The sequence below is a fragment of the Agelaius phoeniceus genome, chromosome 11 (genome assembly GCF_051311805.1).
Source record: "Agelaius phoeniceus isolate bAgePho1 chromosome 11, bAgePho1.hap1, whole genome shotgun sequence".
In the NCBI taxonomy this organism is placed as follows: Eukaryota; Metazoa; Chordata; class Aves; order Passeriformes; family Icteridae; genus Agelaius; species Agelaius phoeniceus.
Window position 1 is genome coordinate 22,053,728 of NC_135275.1, and position 17,223 is coordinate 22,070,950.

At 57.1% G+C, this 17,223-nt stretch overlaps 1 protein-coding gene across 2 annotated transcripts; it reads left to right on the forward strand.

The window, feature by feature from the left end:
- The first annotated feature begins 399 nt into the window (after positions 1-399).
- Positions 400-5,978, forward strand: BHLHE40 (basic helix-loop-helix family member e40). Of its 2 annotated transcripts, XR_013183882.1 has the most exons (6): positions 400-714; positions 810-879; positions 1,106-1,213; positions 1,714-1,837; positions 2,842-4,424; positions 4,470-5,978. XR_013183882.1 is itself a non-coding variant. In XM_054640264.2 (5 exons), exons 1-5 carry the CDS (start codon positions 635-637, stop codon positions 3,699-3,701), a joined length of 1,242 nt encoding a protein of 413 aa, XP_054496239.1. In that variant the 5' UTR covers positions 400-634; the 3' UTR covers positions 3,702-5,978. The 2 variants fall into 2 exon arrangements, 1 of the variants encoding a protein (XP_054496239.1); XM_054640264.2 differs by having other exon boundaries at positions 2,842-5,978.
- Positions 5,979-17,223: the final 11,245 nt, after the last annotated feature.

Below are 17,223 nucleotides of genomic sequence, written 5' to 3' on the forward strand. Positions count from 1 at the left end.
TATGGCACGGCATGGCACGGTATGGCACAGCAAGGCACTGTATGGCAAGGCACTGTATGGCACAGCATGGCACGGGATGGCACAGCACGGTATGACACTTTATGGCACGGTATGGCACAGCAAGGCACTGTATAGCAAGATGCTGTATGGCACGGCGCTGTATGGCACGGTGCTGTATGGCAAGGCACGGTGTGGCACGGCACGGTATGGCACTTTATGGAACGGTATGGCACAGCAAGGCACGGCATTGTACGGCACGGCACTGTGTGGCACGGCCCGGCCCGGCCCCGCGCCGCCAGCTCCGGCCCCGCCGCGCCGGGACACACGTGCGGGGGGGCCCCGGAGCCGCGGCCCCGCCTCCCCCCGCGCCGCCGCCACGTGAGGCTCATGTGACGGCGGGGCGGGGGCGCCGGGGCCGCCAGACGTGCCGGCGGTCACAGGGCTCCGCACGTCGCTCCCGTCCACCCACTCGCCCGCATTTAACCCGGCCCGCGGCCGCCCGCCGCTCCTCAGCCCGCGCGGCGCGGGCGCGGCATGAGCAGCAGCAGCAGCAGCGGCACCGGCCCCGGTACCGGCAGCGCCCGCAGCCCCTGCCCGCCCTGAGCGCCCCTGCCCGCCCTGAGCGCCCCCCGCCATGGAGCGCATCCCCAGCGCGCAGCCCCCGCCCGGCTGCCTGGGCAAGCTGCCCGCCCTGGAGAGCGGAGACCTGCCCGGGTAAGCGGGGCTTCGGGGGCTCGGGGGGCTCCGGGGCAGCGGCCCCGCCGGCTCCGGGACGGGGGTAACGCGCTGCTCTCCTCTCGCCCGTGCAGGCTGGACTTCGCGCACATGTACCAGGTGTACAAGCCCCGGAGGGGCTTAAAGAGGAGCGAGGACAACAAGGTAAATGGGGGGTGACGGGGTACAGCGAGGGGCGATAAGGTAGATTGGGGGTTAACGGGGTGAACCGGGGGTTAACGGGGTGAATCGGCCGGTGCGTGCCCGTGACAGCGCTCCCGGGGCGGGGGCTCGGCCGCTCCCGGCGCGCTCGGGACGGGACGGGAGCAGCGGGGCTGGGCTGGGCTGGGCTGCGCTGTCCCCCCGCTGACCCGCTGCCCCGGCCCCGCAGGAGACCTACAAGCTGCCGCACCGGCTGATCGAGAAGAAGAGGCGCGACAGGATCAACGAGTGCATCGCGCAGCTGAAGGACCTGCTGCCCGAGCACCTCAAGCTGACGGTAGGTGCGAGCGGAGGGACGGGGCTCCCCTGCGGCCGGCGCTCTGCTGCCGCTTCACCGCCGATTCGGGGTGGGTTTTTATTTTATTTTTTTTAATTTTTTTTCCGTGGTGCCGCACGCCCGGGTAGGCTGTAAGCACATCCCAAACTTCCCCGGGAGCTGCGGGAGCTGCCCGCCGGGCCGTCCCCCCCGCGCCGCTGCCGGGCGAGAGCCGTCCCCGGCCGGGCTGCCCGGTCACGGTGCCAGCAGGGGCTGCAGAACCGATAAATAAAACGCTTCTCTCCGGGCTATGCGGCTGGTCCCGAAGCACCCGCAGGGTTCCCTGAGAGCCTTTTCCGCAGCCTGCTTTTTAACTTATCTCCATGCAATGTTGCCGGTGGTGATCCTGCCTGCTCAGGTCTCGCCGTGCCCGTCCTCCCGCGGCTCCCGGGAAGGCGCTGGCAGCTCCTGCCTGCGTGGCCGAGCCGGCGGCGGGTGCCAACCTGTCCCTGTGCTCCCAGACTCTAGGTCACCTGGAGAAGGCTGTGGTTCTGGAGCTCACCTTGAAGCACGTGAAGGCACTGACCAATCTCATCGAGCAGCAGCAGCAGAAGATCATCGCTCTGCAGAACGGTTTGCAGGCGGGTGAGTGTTGAGCCGGCAGGGCGAGAGCCTCTGTGTGTGTGTGATGGGCTTTCCCTGGGGAGCCTGTGAAATGCGGTTGTGACACCTTGTTCCCGAGAAGGGAGGAGGCAGGAATCCTGGCCTTTCATGCTGTCATTTTCTCAGGCTTTGCTTGTGAGCTTTCACAAAAAAAGATGCATTGCTCAAGATGGTCAGTGCAGAGTGCCCTGGGAGTTGTTTGAAATTAAACTGGGTTTTAAGTAGTTTTAGTTACAGCCCAGGTTTGCTGTGAGGTTCTCTCTAAAGCCATTTGGTTCTCCCCATTTGTGTTTGTGAGCTTTAGATAACTCAGTCTGGTTTATTTGGCTGTTTTCTCTGGAAATAGATATAAATCTGCTCTCTATACACACCTTTTTAAGTTTCTTTGTAACCGACCTGGCCTGTGCTCTCCAGGCAGAGGGGACCCGGTGCTTCAGCTTATCAGCCTCAGATGCACTTCCTCCTGCTGATTTCACATGTGGCTCTCACTTGAATCGGATACAGTAAACCCGAATTTTTCGGAGGCACGGTCCGTGCCCCGGCAGCCACAGGGAGTGCAGTGGAGCTGCGGGAGCAGCCGAGTCCCCTGGGGCTGGCGGAGCTGCGGCAGGGCCGGCAGCTCCCTGCCCTGAGGTGCAGGGCAAGGTGCACCCTGCCTTCCCTGGGGGTTTCCTGGAGAAGCCACAGCTTGACTCACTCCCCTCTCCACACTCCAGTACCTGCTGAAAGTGGATTTTACAGTAAACAGCAAAAACAAGCAGGCAGCACTTTTACTTATTACGTAAAAGTAGACAGGTGGATGTTCCAATGGAATTGTCCTTTTCTGCAGAAATCTGGGGATTTCTGTTCATAGAGTCCAGCTTGGCCATCGCGTTCCCCTCAGGCTGTGCTGTAACCCAAGTCCAATATCGCCCGCCTCGGAGCTGGAAATGGAACTATTTAGCATGTTGTTAATTTTTAATTTCTTTCTGTTAATGTTTCCTTAGGTGACCTGTCATCGAGAAACCTCGATTCCAGCCAGGAAATGTTTCGATCCGGTTTCCAGATGTGTGCCAAGGAAATGCTGCAATACCTGGCAAAGCATGAGAACGGCAAGGAGCTGAAGTCGTCGCAGCTGGTCAGCCACCTGCACCGGATGGCCAGCGAGGTGCTGCAGGGCGGGGCGGCCCGCAAGGCCGGGGACATCCCTCCCAAAATGCTGGACCTGAAGGAGAAGCCGGCGCCGCTGGGCGCGGCGGGCGAGGGCCACGGGAAGAACTGCGTGCCCGTGATCCAGCGGACATTCGCTCACTCCAGCGGGGAGCAGAGCGGCAGCGACACGGACACGGACAGCGGGTACGGGGGAGAGCTGGACAAAAGCGACTCCAAATCGGAACAGCCCTATTTCAAAAAGGATACCGACCTCAAGTACGCTGTCCAGGAGAGAATAAGCTCTATTAAGCAAGAGACTGAGGACCCGCCGGCCAAAAGGAGCAGGCTGGAGTCGCCGCAGGACGAGGGCCCTTTTGGCAGTGACATGATGGGCTCTGCCAGCAGCTTCCTGGGCCCCCACGCTCACCAGCCTCCCCTGTGCCTGCCTTTCTACCTGATCCCGCCGTCCGCCACCGCCTACCTGCCCATGCTGGAGAAGTGCTGGTACCCAGCCTCGGTTCCCGTGCTGTACCCCAGCCTGCCGGCCTCTGCCGCGGCACTGACGGGCTTCATGAACCCCGACAAAATCTCCCCCCCTCTGCTGATGCCCCAGAGACTCCCTTCTCCTGTACCGGCCCATTCCCCCATCGACTCCTCGGCTCTGCTTCAAGCTTTGAAGCAGATTCCTCCTTTGAACTTGGAAACCAAAGACTGAGCGCAGTGTGACTGGTTTTTCTCTTTTTTTCCTTTTTTGTTTTTTTTTTTTAGTTTGAGAGACTGTTTCACTTTTATATATTGGCTGGACTGAGGTGTGGGGACGAGGTTCACTGTGCGTAGGAAGCTAAATCCCCTTTTCTCTGACTTGTCAGGTAGCTTGGAGAAGGATGAAGGATGCGCCCAGGTTAGCGATTGACAACTACTTCCAAAAGATTAAAGAAGGATTTTGTGCTTGGCCCCTTCCCTTCTTCCCTCTCCACATCTACAGAGCAACAGTTGACTCGGTCAGCTGCGAATCTCTTGCAAAGCTGTGAAGAAATATTCCATTGGGCAGAGCTGGTTTGAGGGTCTGTGAATATAAAATACATTAATATAAACCATGGTACTTCCCTGAGCGGCTCTGGAGGCAACGGCCCTGCTGGCTCACCTGAGCTGGGCTGTGTCCCAGTGACCCCACAGGCGTGGTGGTGGCAATGCCACCGTGAGCACAGCAGGAGCAGGGCAGCGGTCACTGGTGTGGTGGCAATGCCACCATGAGCACTGGAGGGCAGTGGTCACTGGTGGTGTGGTGGTGGCGGCAATGCCATCGTGAGCACAGCAGGAGCAGGGCAGCGGTTACTGGTGGTGGTGGCAATGCCACTGTGAGTGCAGGAGGAGCAGGGCAGTGGCCACTGCAGGGGTAGCAATGTCACCAGGAGGAGCAGGGCAGTGGTCACTGGTGGTGGCAGCAATGTCACCAGGAGGAGCAGGGCAGTGGCCACTGCAGGGGTAGCAATGTCACCAGGAGGAGCAGGGCAGTGGTCACTGGTGGTGGCAGCAATGTCACCAGGAGGAGCAGGGCAGTGGTCACTGGTGGTGGCGGCAATGCCACTGTTGGCACAGGAGGAGCAGGGCAGTGGTCACTGGTGGTGGCGGCAATGCCACTGTTGGCACAGGAGGAGCAGGGCAGTGGTCACTGTGGTGTGGTGGTGGCAATGCCACCAGGAGACCAGGAGGAGCAGGGCAGCAGTCACTGCCTGGTCACACACAGATCAGGCAGACAGACCTAAGAGGAGTTTCTCTCCACACCTTTGCTGATACATAGATATTTTTTTACCAAATAAAAGGTAGCTGCTGCTTGGAGCTTTCCATGGCGTACATCTAATAAATAAATTAACCTGCGCCCTTCGTGTAACTTGAGCTGCTCCGTTGGGCCGGCTCGGGAGGAGCTGTCCCGGGATCGCGGGGTCGGGAGGAGCCGGCCCTGGGATGGCCGGGTCGGGAGGAGCCGGCCCTGGGATGGCCGGGTCGGGAGGAGCCGGCCCTGGGATGGCCGGGTCGGGAGGAGCCGGCCCTGGGATGGCCGGGTCGGGAGGAGCTGTCCCTGGGACGGCCGGGTCGGGAGGAGCTGTCCCCGGGGTCGCCTCGCTGCTGGCACCGGCCCCTGCGGCTGCCGCTCCCTCGGGAGTCACCGCGGCTTTCCCGGCCGGAGGGAGCGGCTCAGCCCGAGCCGGCAGCGCCATCCCTGCCCCTCCCTGCCCATCCCTGCTGAGCGTGGCCCTGGCAGTGCCTTTGGAGAATGGCAAGGCTGGGATTTCCCAGGAGCCTGATCCCGGCGGGGTTGGAGCAGCTGGATTCCTCCTGGCACACCTAGCTCACGTCCCGTGTTAAGGGGAGAGGGGTCGGGTGGTGACTCTTGTCCTGTGAGCTGCAAGGGGCTTCCTCCACAGAGGAACATCCTCTCCAGTTTAGCTTCTTTTTAATTAAAAACCCCCAAACTTCACTGCTAAAGGCAGTGCTCTTTGGTGGTTTTTTTCTTACTGGTTTTGAGAACTGGTGAGCAGAACCCCTGTCTGGATCCTCATGTCGCCCTCCCATTGCACCAGCTGTTGAGATGCACTATGCTTGATTGCAGATTGTGTTCTAACGTTTATTTTGTTGTTGGTTTTTTGGGTTTTTTTGGTATACAGTTGTTGCCTTTATTTGTAAAATCCTGTTATAAATATATATATATATATTATATAAATATATTAAAAGTTAAAATGTTTCAGATGTCTATTATTTGTATAACTACTTGAGCATAAAGAAGTGAGAAATATGAATGTATTCTTGTTTCTGGGTTGTCTTTTTTTTTTTTGAAGAGAAGAATATTCCGTTTTTCTCTCGGGAGAGGTACAGTGTTTATATTTTGGAGCTGCCTTCAAGGTGGGATATTGTACATATTTTTATCTTGAGTAAATGTTAAGTAGCTGTTTAAAAATGCTTAATAAAATAATTCTTTTCCTGTGGAAGATAAGGGTTTGCCTCCTTTGCTTTGAAATGTTTGAGCAGGGTCATCCCACATGGTCTGGTCCTGCAGGGGATGGCACCGGGGGGAGCAGGAATTTGGGATGCAGGGGGGAGCAGGAGCTTGGGGTGCAGGGGGGATGAGGGATTTCAGGGCGCAGGGAGGAGTGGGGATTTCGGGGTGCAGGGGGGAGCAGGGCTCTCCTTGCTCCCCCCAGCTCCTCTGCTGTCAGTGCCTGCAGGAGCTCAGGGTCCCATTACCCGTGTCACCAGGGATATTTATTTATTTTAACTCCCTTGGCACCTTCAGGGATTTTTTTCCTTCCGGACTGGAGGGAGGTGCCAGCAGAGCCTGGCTGGCTTTCCTGCTCTCTCCTGCTGTCACGTTGTGCTCCCTGTGTCTGGCATTTGGCTCCTGGGCCCTGTGGGGAGGAGGCAGCCCCTCACCCAGAGGATGGAGTGTCTCCCCAGGCTTTGCCCAGTTCCTGGAGGATAATGGACTTGCTGCAAACTGCTTTTACTTCAGCTGTGTCTGAGGTGCCCAAGCACTGCCAGGGATGGTGCCCAGCAGGTCCCTGGGGCTGAGGGCTGCGAGGGTCAGGTCCTGCCTGTGCTGGAGTGATCCCTGCCACCCCCACCTGTCCCAGGTGTCCCTGATTTGGGAATTCCAGCTGGCACTGTGGGTGGTGGAGCCGCCTGCTGCCTCTACTCTCATGAGCCAGAGGGCAAGGTCCTCATCCCACCACGGCTCCCTCCCAGCAGTGATGCTGGCTTCTGGTCTCCAGAGGAAATGACAAAAACCCCAAACCTCCCCCAAAGGCAAAAGAGAGGTGAACCAAAGGGATGGGTGGGAGGACTCTGTTTCCCAGTGGTGCTGCCTATGTGTGGATGGGACACGGGCAGTTCTGAGGGGGGATTTGGGATTTGGGATTTTCACTGTGCAGATGAATCACAAAATGTGGGGAGTGGTTTAGGTGTCCAATTGAGCCAGCTCTGCTCAGGTCTGGGCTGAGCATCTCCAGGACCACACATGGAGGGGCTGATGCTTCTGTTAGACTGTAGTTAGAACTAAAGAAACCTTAGCTTAAGTAATGCTAGAAAAAAGCGCTGCTTGGTTTAATGTATTTGGGGTCTACACATGTCTCAGTGTTCATTTGCTTTAATTAGGGCTAAATATTGATCTTACTGAGGCTGACTGTGACAACCCCATTTGGGGACAGCATTTGGTGCTCAGTGCAGAGGTGTCTCCAGCCTTAGGACCCCCTGGATTTCTGGCTCCTTTCCATGGCTCTCACTCCTCTTTGGTCCTCATATTCTGCCCCCCTTGTCCTGTGGTGGGACAGCTTGCAGGATTTCCAGATCCTCAGTCTCAGAGGGAAAAAAAAATGCAAGAAAAGTGAAAGAGAGAACATTTACTCAGGAAGCAAAAGATTATTATGGGCTGGGAATTTTCCCTGCCACCCTGGCCTGGTGCCAGCAGGACAGGTGAGTTCTGTGGGGCAGGGGCTGCACCCGTGGTGGCACCGGGTGGGGACCCAGCAGCCAGAGCTGCATCCCTGGGCTCTCCATCCCAGCCCAGGAGGATAGATGGGTGGATGGATGGATGGATGGATGGATGGATGGACGGATGGAGGGGCGACCCCCGGCACGGCGCCAGCCCGGGACAGCCCGTGCCGCCCGCCCCGCCGGGGTGTGCTGAGTTCCCGGGCTTGTTTTCATGGTCTCACCCAGCTCTGACCTGCCTCAAATGTTGACACAATGTCACGTTTCCGACTGCAGTCTTTCATGTGCAGCCGGAGGCTAAATACGGCTGCTGGTTCCTGGAAAAAGACGTGCCTGGCACCCTTTCAGCAGAAACCCGATCCCCATGCAGGCTTGGCACAACAGCTGAATAACACAGCAATAACTCTTTCAGCAGCATTTCAACCCATAAATAGGGCTTCCCGAGCGACTCCTTGAAGTCAGACGAGGAGGATACAATGATTTTGGGCAAAAAATTAAAAATAAATGAAGTTAGTGTGCGTGAAGAGCAGGTGGGAGGGGGCAGCGGGGTCAGGCAGATCAGAGGGTGCCGTGGAGGTGCTGAGTGAGGTTTGCTGAGTGGGAGCGCAGGATTGCCTCAAAAGGAAAGAAATGCTCCTGAATTTTTTAATGTCTCGGTCCTGTTTCATACCAGCCCCGTGGAGGCACAGGGAGAGCCTTCCTGAGAGCCAGGGCCTTTCCTAACCCCGGTGAGGACACACAGACACATAATTTTAGCTTTTCACCACCTGTTTGGAAAGCTCCCGTGGCCGGGCGCAGTGGGACTGGACGGTTTTTACAGGCATGAACCCCGGGAGCTGCTTATTTGCATTATGCATGGACCAGGGCCTAAAATAATCTGCAGTGACGCACTTTTTTTTTTTTTTTGCTGTGATTTTCACCCCCCCCCCCCCCCCATCCTTTTCCAGGACTCCGTTTTTCTGAACGTGCCGTGACTTTTGAGGACCACGCGTGGCTGCCCAGCCCCGGGGCTGCCGGGCCCTGATTCAGCCGTCGGGCTGAGCCGGGGGAGCTGCCCCGGGCCCGACACACGCAGGGAGAGGAGAGGAGAAGAGAAGAGAGAAGTGCCCTTGTGCTCCGCCTCGGCTTTCATCTGCAGAGCGTGTAGCTGCAAGTGCGGCGTGTTTACAAATGCAGGCATTGCAAGATCCCTTGAACTGTGTCCTAGTACAAAAGAGGCTTTGAAACGAGAAACACGTTGTCATGGCATGTTCCAGGCCAGCAGCACCAGACTGAACCAGATAATTGCTGTTTCTGCTTCAGCGTGGAAAAAGCAGCAGGTCTTGAGCAAGTCCTTTTTTTCCCCTTAGACATTTCGTGTGATGCTCGGGATGGGAGGAGAGGGCTGGGAATGCCCGGGCAGCGGGGGCAGAGGCGGGATGAGCTCCCCAGGGCTGCCGGCAGAATGACTCTGCTGGGCTCAGCCCTTGTAACCGTAGCCCGCGGGGCTGGTGACACCGACCCTGGCTATGTGACACGGGCTGTCCGTGTTTTGTAACCCTGGCGTGCTGCCGGGGCCGGGAGATGTGGCTCCCGCTGCTCCCTCGTGTTCCAGACCTTTCCCACTGCCCTTCTGCGGGCAGTTCATGGCACTCGAGAACTCTGCCGGTGCCAGGGAGAGCTGCTAATTGCAGTGGGCACTGCTGGCCCTGGGCAAGGCACCTCTGGGAGCGCTGGGCACGGCTCAGGGGTGCCTGTGCCCCGGTGCCCTCACTCCTGGCTGTAAGAAATGGAGGGGAACATTTCTACCTATTTTGGAATAATTTATTTCTTAGACACGTGTCTTTCTCCCAGGTGTGTTTCTGCCCCAGGCACGTCACCCAGTGGAGGCAGTTATTGCCATCACAGCCAGGGCCTTTGGAAATGGCCAAACAGGAAAGCTCTGTACGGGAAGGGTTTTTCACCACATGTGCCTTGTTAAAACTGCAAATGGAGCAGGCTGGGTAATACCACACAGCTGATGGAAACAGGAATGCCTGGAAATAAAAGGCAGCTCCCCCAGCTCCTCTTGCTGTCCTTGGGCTGCTGGGAGCTGCCTGGGCTCTGTCCTGGGCTGGTTGTCCCTGGCATCCAATCCTTGCACCCACACAGAGGCAGGCCTGGCTAAGCAGGTGGGTGTTTGCCCTGGGGTGGGCCCTCAGCCCTGCCCATGTCCATGGGTAACTCTCTGTGGGGTGGCAGTGCTGATGGGAAAGGGCTGGCTTGCCATTTCAGCCCTGGCCTTGCCCCCAGTGCTGCACTTTCCTCCTCTCTGACCTCTGCTCTTTATTCCAGTACCCAGGAGGGGCTCCCACGTTGTTGTTTTCTGAGCACCAGCTCAGCCCAAGGATGATGGCCATGGTCTGTGGCTGCCAGAGCTGTTGCACCAGAGGAATAATTCGTTCCTCTCTGGAGCACAGCTTTATCCTCCCTTTGGCCCCTGGTGCTGCTGAGGTGCAGCAGCTCTCCCTCCTCTCTGTGCTGTGGCAGAGAGAGAAAAGGCCGAGCTCTACCCTGCTTTGAAAGGACTGATGAATATGCAAACTCTCAGGGCTGAAATATTGCTTATCCACGTCACGGGGTGTGCATGGAGCTCTGCTTGTGCTGCTGCTGAGGCTGTGGACACCACCAGAGTGCAGCTGAGCAGCTTAGGGAAGATTTAACTCCTATTTCTATTCTCGACTCCAAATCATTAGTAAGGTTATGGCCATGTTGGGGGCCTTTCCCAGTGCCCTCCTCCTGCTGTGGCAGGGCCTGGGGACCTGCTGCTGGGCTTGGCTGCAGCTATTGATCAGGGTAAAGCTCCAGCCCCAATGGGAGCAGTCACTGATGATTATCTCGTGGTATTAGTGCACGTATTGTGAAATTGGTGTGATCTGAGATGAAATGTGACCTATGGGCATAGGCAACATGTTCTAATGTATTCAGAAATGCCAGGGCTGACGAGCTGTTGCTGCTGGTACCACACTGATTAAACCCCAGCTCACCCTGCTCCCATTGAAATCAGTGGGAGGTCTGTCACTGCCTTCCCTGAGTGCTGGACTGCATCCAGGCTGCACTTCATGGGATGCATTATTCCACAGGATTAGAGAGGCACAGGGAGTGGGATTCCTCTCTCTCACTGATCTCTGTGCTCAGATGTTTGCCTTGGAGCTGGCCGGGACATTGAGCACCGGGCCTGGCTTTGGTGTCAGCCTAAGGAGGAGATGAGTGGTGTTTGCTCCAGGTCTGCCAGGGCTGGGGTGCTGCTCTGGGAAAGGTGAGGGGCTGGGCAGCCCCCTGTGATCCAGAACTCCTGCTGGTGTGGGGATGAAGGAGGCAGGGTTCTCATTGCCTGAACCAAGTGTTTGACCCAGCAGTCCTGGTTCAGGAATGAAAAGCCCAGTCCCACCAGAAGGGCCCTGGCTCTGCACACTGGTCAGAACGTGCCTGGGGAGGGGTTTTCTCAGGTTCTTCATTTCAGACAAACGCTTGACCTCAAAGAGGTGCCAGGGGCTGGATTCCCCCGTGGCATGGGAGGTGCTGGGGCACCTCTCACAGCCCATCCCAGCCCTGCCACACCGGCCCCGGGCTGAGCCTTGGGTGGAGGATGACTCAGGGCCCCGTGGAGGGAGGGGGTGGCACTGACCCCCCCAGTGCTGCTGGGGAACTGAAGCAATCTGTTTATCATGGAAAAACTGCTCTTTGCAGCAATTCAAATGGAAACTTCCCAGAATGAGTGTTGCAGAGCTTTCCCCTTGAATCACCGGGCCTCCCAAGGGCCGCTTTCTAAGACGATGCCCTCGGGAGAGCTGTCACCGTCCCTGCTCCCTGCCGTGCGAGCGTGGAGCTCCCTCAAACAGCACAGCCGCTCTCGATCCCTCCTCGGGCCCCTTCCACGGGAGCAGTGCCCTTCCCCAGGCGGGACACGCTCGGGACCCCCGGCCCGCGGGTGTGCCCGGAGCTGCTGTTCAGCTGGTGCTGGGGGGCTCTGCGGTGGTGCCACCCCCAGCCCGGTGGAGGCTCCCAGGGCAGCACCCGCTGCCATCCTGCCGGGCCATTTGCCCGTTTCCCTGCCCTCTGGCTGCCCATCACCTTTTCCGTGGCTGAAATGAGTGTCCAAAGGTCACGGGGAATTCAGGCGCTGCCGGGTGAATAAGGAGTGAGTGAGTGAGGGAGTGAATGAGTGAGTGATGCCTGACTCGGTCCCCTCCCGAGGCTGCCTTGCCCCCCCCGTGCCAGCCCGGTGCTGGTGGGCCCGGGGGTGCTGCCAGGGGATGCTGCGGGCACGGCACAGCCACAGCTGTGTGTGAGCCCTGAGCTGGCAGCCTGGCAGATCCGGCCGAGATAGCCCCGGGATGTGTCGCAAGGGCTGGGAGGGCACCGAGGCAGGCGAGGGGCAGGGAGGGACGGCAGGTTCGGGCACCCTGGTGATCCCACTGCCACCCGCGGGGCGAAGCTGCTGATTTTTATACATTTATTCCTGTCGGCCCCGTGGTGCTTGTCCCCATAGTAACAGAGCAGGCTGGCACTGCAGCGCTCGGTGACATCCCTGTCCCCAGGGAGAAGCCAAGGACCTGCGTGGTCCATGTCCCCAACTCCTCGGCGACGTGCAGGAGCCGGGGACAGCTTTCCTGAGCCTGTCAGGCTTTCACCGCGTCCCTGCAGCCCCGGGAGAGCAAAGAACTGTTGGCAGAAAGGGCAGGCGTGGGGCTGGGCCAGGACAGGGCAGGACCGTGCTGGGCTGGGGGCCGGTTTGGTGGCGGGTCCCCGTGCCCCGGGGCCGGTTTGGTGGCGGGTCCCCGTGCCCCGGGGCCGGTTTGGTGGCGGGTCCCCGTGCCCCGGGGCCGGTTTGGTGGCCGGTCCCCGTGCCCCGGGGCTGTCAGCAGCGGCCGGGATGTGCTGCACGTGTGAGAAGCACGGCCCGGCTGGGGCAGGAACCACAGAGGGGTTTTCCGGGCTCCAGCGAGCACCTGGGCACTTGAGGTCAGGAGGCATCTGCAGCGCCAGCTTTTTGAACCCAGCAGCGAGGCAAAGGTGTTTTGAAGGAGACCGGCAAGACAGAGATCTCTGCTCAGATGCTGGAGCCGCTCGGAGGATGAGTCAAAGGATTCCTGAAACAATTAGAGCTGCGAGGTGCAGCAGCAACAGCACATCCACCGTCAGCAGCCCTGCCAGGCGCCCTCGGCCAGCTGTTCGTGCTTTCCCTTTAATAAGGCACATTAGGCAATTTCCCATTTAAAAATGTTTATGGGAATATATAAATATTCGCTTATACAGAGCTCGCCTGGCCCTTTGTGCGCAGAGCGGTGGCGAGAGTGACTGGAATTGTTATAAACCCATCCAGACAGCTTGAGATGGAGCCTTCAGCATGGGGAGAGGGATGTCTCAGAGCCCCCTGGGCACTGAGTCCTGCAGTGCCAGCACGGGACACCCTGCTCCGTGGCACACAGTGTCCCCCTGGGCGGGACAGACCACCCCAGGCTGTGTCACGTCCCCTGTGCCCAGCCACAGGCAGCGTGGGCAGGGTTTTCCCTCTGTGATTTCCCGATGGCCACAGGAAGAGCTCGCACAGACCTGATCTGGATTTAATCAAAGGAATTTTTTTTTTTTCATTTGCTGTCTTATGTGCTGACCACCAAACCACATCCTTCGAGCCTGAGCCCAGCACAGTGAAACAAAAACTAGGCCAGGGCTTTTTGCTATGTTTTTTCTTTTTCTTTTTTTTTTTCCCCTTAGTGCATCAGTTGGGTGCAAAGCTGGCACACACCTCTCCTGCAGCCCCTCTGCTCCCACACAGCCCCTTCCCAGGGCAGCCTGGCATTTCCACCCCCCTGAGCCAGGCACTTGCAGCTCCACGTGAAACCTGGGAACTATCCCGATGATGTGAACTGAGCACAGTGGCAGTGGGAAGCAAATACAGAGGAATAATGAGTAATGACGTGCTGGCAGACCACGCTGGGACCTAATAAGGCACAAGGTGGGGACTGTCCTTGGCTCTCTTGGTTGGTGCAGCCTGCCTGTGGGGTCAGAGCGAGCCAGAGGGGCCCCTGGTGCTGGTGGGAGCAGTGGTTGTGGTGTGAGTGTCCCTGGCAGCATCCCACAGCGTCCAGGGGCGAGGTGCCTGCGCAGGGAAGTTCTCACGTTCACAGAACAGAGAGCAGCTTTATTGTTGTATTTTGCAAACCAAAACCAGCCGGGAGTTTCTGAAGCGTCTGCCATCCCCGCAGAGAGCTGTTTAGTCATGCCTGGTGTGTGTGCATGTGAGACAGCGAGGGGAGGGAGGCTCGAGGACTTTGCAAAGATTAAAGATTTATGCTGACCCTTGAATCTGATCCAAGGCTACTAATCTGCCCTGATCCTATCATCTGCTCAGGGTGGATCTATTTCACTTTCCTTTATGGTACTCCTGACTCATTCCACTCCCACTCCAGGCCAGTCCAGTGGGAATGGGAAGCGCTACCACATATTTGTTTGGGTTTGCATTTAAAGCTCTGGACCTGTAGTGGGTGCAGCTCATAAAGGAAACCAGTGTGGATAAGATATGGGTGAGCTGAATGCTTGGAAACCACTCCCAAACGCAAGCTGAAGTGGTTTGAAATCAAGGTGGAGTGATGTACTGAAGGCACAATACTTGGCAGCTACGCCCAGCGTGTGAGAAAGGCATTTAAATCCAAGGTGGTGAGGTAGGCAGGGCAGCCCGTGTGCTTCCAACAGGACAGCCCGTGCCTTGCAGGGTGTGCAGGGCCAGGAGCTGGTACCCACCCCTGCCTGCCTCCTGCCCTCTCTGCCTCCGTGCTGGGCCTGCAGGAAGCTGTGCCAGGGTTCTGCTCTGCCCTGGCACAGCTCCACCTGGGCAAGGCCTGCTCGTGCTCCATCACCCTGCACTGAAATGGCTGCTGGGGCTTCGGTGTAAGGAGCAAGGTGTGGAGGAGAATACAGACCCGATTGTTTGGAGGGCAGAATAAATCTCCTCTTCCTTCACAATAAAAAATAGCGTGGCAGAAAGAGAAATAGGAGCTTTCCACCCCTCAGCTCTTCTCTGCTGTAGCCACACGTGTCTGGAGGGAGGCTGGGGATGCCACAGCAGCCTGGCCTGCGTGCCAGCCGGGCTGGGGTGGGTGACAGCAGCGGGCAGCCCCGGCAGACGGGCAAACAGCATCAGTCATAGGGCCTGGCCGCGGCTGGACCGGCCGGGAGGTGGAGTGTGGTGTATCCTATTTCAGATCCCCTGGGACATCCTGTTCTCCTGATAACTGATGATATGTAAATATAGCAAATGCAAAGCCAGGCACTTTCCTAGGGTGCCCGGCCCAGGCTGCTTATAGAACAGGGCTGAGCCCCAGCGGCGCTCGGGAACGCCCATCTGCAACTGCCACACGGGCATCAGGCTTTATTTTTAGTTTAAAACCAAGTTCCTGTTTGTAAGGCCAGAAGGGTTACAGGAAGAAAAATTATGAAGTGGGATCATTTACTGCTATTTTCTTTTCACGTGTCCTTCCTTCCTTCCTCCCTCCTGAGAAATGGGATGTAGCACATCGCTATTCCAGGCTGTGATGTTCGCCGGTTCCTGCTCGCTCCGAAGAGGCCCGTTTAGCCTTGTGTGACAAAAGGCTCCGTCCTCCCCGCCCCGCCAATTACCCCCGGTTTCTGCTGCTGCACGGAGCTCTTATCTCATGGTGCTGACTCGCACCTCCTTTCTCTCTGGGCAGAGTTGGGGCCGGCCCTGGCGGGCAGGGTGACAGACAGGGCATGGGGATCCCTCCTGGCTCATCAATCCCTTCCTCCCCGCGCCGCCGAGCAGCCCCAGCAGCCACGGGACTGAGGGAAACAATGGGAAGTATTTGGTCAGGTCAGCCAAAGGAGCCTCTTTAATGAGCAGAGCCGAGCACTAATTAGTCTGTGAGCAGCCCCCTGGCCCATGGCTGTCCCCGGCAGGCAGGGTCACCGTGCGAGGGGAGCCGCAGGGATGAGCTTGGCAGGTGCCCACGTGTGTTTCTCCTTCCCTGCCCTGTTAGGGAAAGGTAATCCCGAGCTGACAGGAGGGAGACTGCGAGCTGCTGACGGGAATTCCCAGCTGAGAGGTTTTGAGAGCGGTGGGAGCTTTGGCGTATGGATTAGGTTGCTTATATATACTGCAGTGCGAAGGAAAGGGGCGGTTTTGCTAATTCCCTTGCACTTTGGTTTAATAAAGCAGGATTTGTCTGGTGGGAAAGCGTAACAGTGGGATTTGGGCTGTGTGAGTCTCATGACTGGTGCTCGCCTGGCTGGGTGGGAAGCAGGGAAGCATTGATTGCATTCTGTCTCTCCTGTGTTCTGGTGTTTTTAAACATGATTTGAGTGCCCACAGCTTCGGATGAGAGCTTTATTTGGGATGGGGTTTATTTAAAAAATCCATATGCAGATACTTGCACTAAATTCTGTTTTCCAGGAGTGTGGTGCCCTTGGGAGAACCAGGACTGCTCAGTTTGTCAATGCCTTGTGACAAAGATTCACCTAAAGTGAGGAAGGATAAAGAGGGGGTGGCCAGGACACAGGGGGAGAAGGGGCAAGTTAATATCTGGTACAGCCTCTGTAAGCAAACAAGATCCTTCTGCTTCTGGTTCTAATGGGAAAGGCCTCAATGGAAATTTAAAATCTGGATCTGCATCAAATCCTCAAAGTTCAGGCAGTTTAGAGCGAGGACTTCAGTCCATTCCATCGCTCGTCAGAGCTGTCTGCAAAATTCACATCCCAATATTTTTTTCCAATCGTAAATTCTGCCAAAGATGCGTGCTTGGATGCGAGATATTTTTCTTCTTTTTCATCCCTTTTGCTAATTTAATTCCCAGATCTAAATCAAGTTTTCCATGTCAGACTTCCAGGAGCTGGGATGCCCTGTTAGCAGCGGGGGAGCTGTGCTGTGCCCTGTGTGGTGTGCTGGGGCTTGGAGAGCTTCACCTGCCTGCAGGTGAGCAAGGGAAGGGAGGCCTCGGGGTCAGGCTGCTGCATTGCCAGAGCCCAAGTTTTGGGATGTGCTAGGGAGCAAATGATTACAGTGCTCCTGCCCTTCTCCCTGTTATTATTAAGAGGATAAAACCCAAGCCATTTTTGGGATATGCACAAATATGCTCCTGATGAGGGCCCTGAGCAACCAGGCAGATTTTCTGAGCAGCCTTGAAGCAGCAAGGCACAGCAGCCACATGCTGGGCTCTCCCTTATTCTTATTCTTTTCTGTTTTCTTGGGTGTACAATAAGAGCTAATCAAAGTGATGCTCTCCAGCAGGCTTTTGTGTATGGCATTACAGCAAAATCCTAAATTCCCCTTCCTGCTCATGCATACAAAGCAGGAAGAACGAGGATGGCTGCAGTCTATTTTCAGATGATTTAGCCAAGGAGAAAATAACTGGATGGCTGGGAGAGGAGCATTTGATAGGAAATAACCTTGAAGCACAGCTCTGACATGATGGTGTGGGGTGCTCAGCTCCTGCAATGGCCCTGCTCCATGAAATGCCAGCAGGGAAGGTGACTTCCAGACATGACAAAGGACAATACAGACAAGCAGAGCACCCAAAATCCAATGCAAGGGAGACTGCAGAGTGGGCTGGGTGCTCCCTTCTGCTCCTGGTTTCAGCACTGACACACATGAAGGTCCCCTGCTCAGCTCAGGACTCTCACCAGGTGCTGCTCTCAGCAGGTCATTGTTTGGCTGGAGTAAATGAGTGCAGCTCGGCTGGCTGGGCTCGTGGGAGCCTCTTTGTACCTGTAGATTGCTC

Excerpts from the sequence above, each read along its gene's own strand:
- BHLHE40 (XM_054640264.2), top strand. The coding sequence starts at position 635 with ATGGAGCGCATCCCCAGCGCGCAGCCCCCGCCCGGCTGCCTGGGCAAG. Across the intron at positions 880-1,105 it reads AGAGGAGCGAGGACAACAAG|GAGACCTACAAGCTGCCGCA; the intron begins GTAAATGGGGGG and ends CCGGCCCCGCAG. Across the intron at positions 1,214-1,713 it reads CCGAGCACCTCAAGCTGACG|ACTCTAGGTCACCTGGAGAA; the intron begins GTAGGTGCGAGC and ends CTGTGCTCCCAG.